The sequence below is a fragment of the Nematolebias whitei genome, chromosome 15 (genome assembly GCF_014905685.2).
Source record: "Nematolebias whitei isolate Nwh7 chromosome 15, NemWhi1, whole genome shotgun sequence".
Lineage (NCBI taxonomy): Eukaryota > Metazoa > Chordata > Actinopteri > Cyprinodontiformes > Rivulidae > Nematolebias > Nematolebias whitei.
In genome coordinates, this window is record NC_056512.1 from 43223167 (window position 1) to 43227999 (window position 4833).

Sequence of the window (4833 nt, forward strand, 5' to 3'; positions counted from 1 at the left end):
AGACGGACTCCAAGAAGACGGACTGCAAGAAGACGGACTGCAAGAAGACGGACTGCAAGAAGACGGACTCCAAGAAGACGGACTCCAAGAAGACGGACTGCAAGAAGACGGACTCCAAGAAGACGGACTCCAAGAAGACGGACTCCAAGAAGACGGACTCCAAGAAGACGGACTGCAAGAAGACGGACTCCAAGAAGACGGACTCCAAGAAGACGGACTGCAAGAACACCGACTGCAAGAAGACGGACTCCAAGAAGACGGACTCCAAGAAGACGGACTCCAAGAAGACGGACTCCAAGAGGACGGACTGCAAAGCGCGACTATAAGTTGAGACATAACATTCTAATAAAGGTCTCCTGATGGATGCTCAATAATCCAGGTAGAAAAAAAAAATCCAAAAAAAGTTAAGTCAGGTCCTCTGGATGGGTTCAAAAAACAAACAAAAAAAAATTGTAGAAACGTTTCGTCTTTCATCCAAAAGACTTCTTCAGTCTGAGGAGCTGTGTTCAGGTGAAGATCAGACACCACTCTGAGCAGCAGGACCACGCTTTCCACAGAACAACTGTGTCAACTCTTGAAACTGTGCCTGCAGTCAACCTACTTCACATATGGGGAGCAATATTATAGGCAGAAACATGGGTGTGCTATGGGGTCTCCAGTTTCTCCTATTGTTGCCAACCTGTACATGGAGGAGGTAGAAAAGAGAGCCTTGACGTCCTTTTCAGGGACACCACCAAGTCATTGGTTCAGGTATGTTGACGACACCTGGGTTAAAATCAAATCTCAGGAAGTCCAACATTTTACTGACCACATCAACTCTGTGGATAAATACATCAAGTTCACACGAGAAGATGTAAAAAATGGCAGGTTGGCTTTCTTGGACTGTGAGGTCTCAGTCTCTGATAGAGGACATTTGCAAACCGAGGTGTACCGCAAACCCACCCACACAGACCAGTATTTGCAGTTTGACTCCCATCACCCTTTGGAGCACAAGTTAGGAGTCATCAGGACTCTGTACCACAGAGCAGACAGCGTCCCCACTAGCTCAGGAGCCAGGCAGAAGGAGAAATCCCACACAAGACAGGCTCTAGAGCAATGTGGATATCCTAACTGGGCCTTCCTGAAAGCAGAGAAGAAACCCAAACAGGACTCCAGTCAGCCAACAGGTGAAAAGGAGGAACCCAGACCCAGACCAGTGGTCATTCCATATGTTGAGGGAGTATCAGAGAAACTGTTTATTTTCTAAACATAACGTTCCAGTGGCTTTTAAACCCCAAAATACATCAAAGACTGGTTCATCCCAAAGATCCAGTCCCCCGGCACAAACAGAGCAATGTTGTGTATGCTGTTCAGTGTCAGGAGGGTGATCAGTCTTACATCGGGGAAACTAAACAGCCACTGGCCAAAAGGATGGACCAGCACAGAAGATCAACATCATCAGGCCAGGACTCTGCGGTCTACACTCATCTCCAGGCCAGCGGTCACTCTTTCAGGGATGAAGATGTTCACATCCTGGACAGAGAGGAACGATGGTTTGAGAGAGGAGTAAAGGAGGCCATCTTTGTGAAAAGAAACCGTCCATCATTAAACAGGGGTGGAGGCCTCCGGGTTCAACTGTCCCCCTCTTACAATGCTGTGATTGCTAGTATCACTCAGCCCTCTGTGAACAGTAAACAGCCATCAGGTGCTAATGATCCATTGTTAGACTGATGGTCCTTCTTGAGCATGTGATCAGCTGGTTTTGGTTGTCAGCAGCAAACTGGTTGATCCACTCTGAGAAGGTGCTATTTAAGAGACTGAGCTGAAAACAGCTCCTCAGACTGAGGAAGTCTCTCGGATGAGAGACGAAACGTTTCTACATTTTTTGTTGAACCCGTCTAGAGGACCTGACAACGATTTTGGAACCTGACAAAGGCCAACGCTGAAGGCAGTGTGGAGCTGTAGTCCGATAACATCATTTTACTTTCAGTTTCATGCATGTAACATTTCACACGTGTGGACTTAGGCCTTCTATGAAGGTGTAGAAGGCCTTGAGGGTCTGCAACTAATGTGATGAACACAAGAACCCTCACAAAGGCCTTTCGCGGTTTGTCAACATCCCAGTAAAACACAACAACTTGATTTGCAGTAAAAACCTGCGTTGTCAACATTGTAGACCAACACGATCAAATGAAACCGGCTCGTATCTTCCCTTCTCTACCTTTTCGTCCTTGTCCAGCTCGTCCGTGAAGAACCAGGTGCACTGTGTGAACGACAGAGGAACGATCAGCAAAGCTAAACAAACACCTGAACTGCAAGCGTGCTTCATTTGTCTCACGTGTTGGACGAGCGTCTCCACTATCTTGTAGCGGTCGGGCATGTGCGTCACCATGTCCTTCATGTTGTCCTCCGATGTCCGAACGAGGGTCGGCCCGAACACGAGGGCCAGATTACGAGGCTCCATCTGAGGAGAAAACAAACGAGTTGACGATGACGCCCGGTCCGATTTTACGCCCGACAACGGGTTTTTAACCAACCTTGTTTTTGTCGGAGTTGTCCGCAACGGTCTTCAGGTGACAGACGAGGAACTTCAGGGTGTGAAAATAATGATCTGGAAGGTCTCGGATCTAAAACCCAAAATGAAGAATCTTGTTCAAGCTTTCAGACCCAGACGATAACCGGACGACTCGCTCTTTGGTTTTCCTGTTTATAGTTTATTTCACAGGTTTCTGCAACCTCCTTCATATTTGTAGTTTTATCGTGATCATTTCAACATCAAAGCAATCGTCTGGATAGACAATTGATTGAACTTATCTATAGTTTAGCTAATTTTGGCTTTTAGTTACAAATGTGAGTTTTAGTCTGTAACAGTCTTGACAATTTTAGCCTTTAGCTACAGTTTTACTAGTTTTTACCCTTTTAGCTTTAATTTTTTTGTTTTAGCTACAGTTTAACAAAATCTAGCTTTTTTTTTTTTGACAATTTAAGCTTTTATAAATGTTTTTCCAAATGTTTGCTTTAAACTGCTGTTTTGCTAGTTTCAGCTTTCAGCTACTGTTTTGCTAATTTTAGCTACACTTTTCTTTGATCAAGTTTAGCTGTTCGCTATGGTTTTACAAACTTTAGCTTTTGGCTAGTTTAGCTAGTTTTAGCTTTTAGCTACAGTTTGGCAAATTTTAGCTCCTGTTCTGCTTGTTTAAACTGTAAAGTTTTAGTTTCAGCATTTTAAACAATTTTCAGCACCCGGTGTTCACGAAGGTGAACCTTGTCATTGTGAGGCGACAGCTCTAACCACTGCACCACCAACCCAATCAGTTCCAGTTAACAAACCTGTTGAAGAACTGATGAAAAACACGTACCAGTTTCTTCATGGTTTTCAGTCTCTCCGATGCGCTTTCCATCCGATTGGCGTCGATAAAATCGTTGTACTTGTCTGATCAGATGTGGGAGGGTTCAAACGTGAGGCAGGTTGATTTGATTTGAACGTTACGACGAGTGCGGCGGCTTGTCGGAACATGTTTGGACTCACCGTTGGTGAAAAGAGGCTCCGGGAGATTCCTGAAGAAGGATTTGAGCAAACTGCTAACAACGTTGAGGTCCTGCCACTTCTAAAAACAAACAAACACACAAATCACTTTTATTTATTCGCTGTACCTTAGAATCCAGTTTTAGCTGATGACAGCCTGCAGGAGAGGGCGGTTACTTAATTACCAAATAATTACGAGCTCAATAAATTCTGCATAATGTTATTTTCAAAGTTTGACCAATTCTTACAAACGCTGCTTCAGTTTAAAACTCTGGCGTGAAAGACGGTGGGCGATATGCATTCCTTCAAGGAATGCTGACTCAAGTCTCAGCGGTGACTTAGTTTTAATCTGCAACCTTGTCTTACGCAACAAAACTTTTAGGTGTAGCTAAATTTAGCCTTTAGCTACAGCTTTGCTATTTTCAGCTAATAGCTACAGCAATTGATTTTTTCTTCTTTCGGCTGCTCCCTTCTTCAGGGGTCACCACAGCAAACGATCTCGCGTGAAGACTTGGCGATTGTTTTTACGCCGGATGTCCTTCCTGACGCAACCACAGACACCGAGCTGCCACATCCCTCTGTGTGGAGCAGAGAGCTGCTGTCTAGGGCGCCCGGGGGAGCAGGTGGTGGGGGTGAAGGGCCTTGCTCAAGGGCCCAGAGTGGGCAAATGAGGGTGGATGCAGGTGTGGGAGCTTCACCTTTCCCACCCACATTTTAATGTTGTCGGTATGGGGAGTCAAACTGGCGACCTTCTGATCACAGGCCCACCTTCTCTAACCTCTGCGCCACCACTCCCCCTCCCAGCTACAGCAACTTTTGTTTTGTTAAATTTAGCAAAGTTTTAGCCAATTTCAACCAATTTTTGACAATTTAAGCTTTTAGCAATGTTGTCTCAAAACTTAGCTTTTAACGGTAGTTTTGCTACATGCAGCTTTTAGCTACTGTTTTGATCATTTTAGTTAGACTTTAGTTAATTTAAGCGTTTAACTAATCTTTTGACCAATTTTAGCTTTTGGTTACATTTTTGCTAGTTTTACATTTAGCTATGAGTTTGCACATCTTATGCTAAAATTTTACAAAAGTTAGCTCTTTTTTTTTGCCAATTTGTTTTTAGCAACGGTTTCTAAAGCTTAGCTTTTACTTATAGTTTAGCTAGATGCAGCTTTTAGCTACTGTTTGGATAATTTTAGCTACACTTTTGCAAATTAGAGCTTTTAACAAATTTTTGGACAATATTAGCTTTGTGTTACAGTCTTGCTGGTTTTAGCTAGTTTAGTTGGTTTTAGCTATAGTTTAGCAGGTTATAGCTATAGTTTAGCTGACTTTAG

At 43.8% G+C, this 4833-nt stretch overlaps 1 protein-coding gene across 1 annotated transcript in view; it reads right to left on the minus strand.

Moving 5' to 3' along the window:
- The window catches only part of LOC119421873 (rho GTPase-activating protein 23), an 85988-nt gene that overhangs the window by 5755 nt on the left and 75400 nt on the right, over positions 1-4833 (minus strand). Inside the window, exons 16-20 of the mRNA XM_037689237.1 lie at positions 3509-3587; positions 3339-3412; positions 2517-2606; positions 2318-2443; positions 2201-2242 (exon numbers count right to left, since the gene is read on the minus strand). Coding sequence (XP_037545165.1) covers positions 2201-2242; positions 2318-2443; positions 2517-2606; positions 3339-3412; positions 3509-3587 — 411 coding nt within the window. The remainder of the gene's footprint in view (positions 1-2200; positions 2243-2317; positions 2444-2516; positions 2607-3338; positions 3413-3508; positions 3588-4833) is intronic.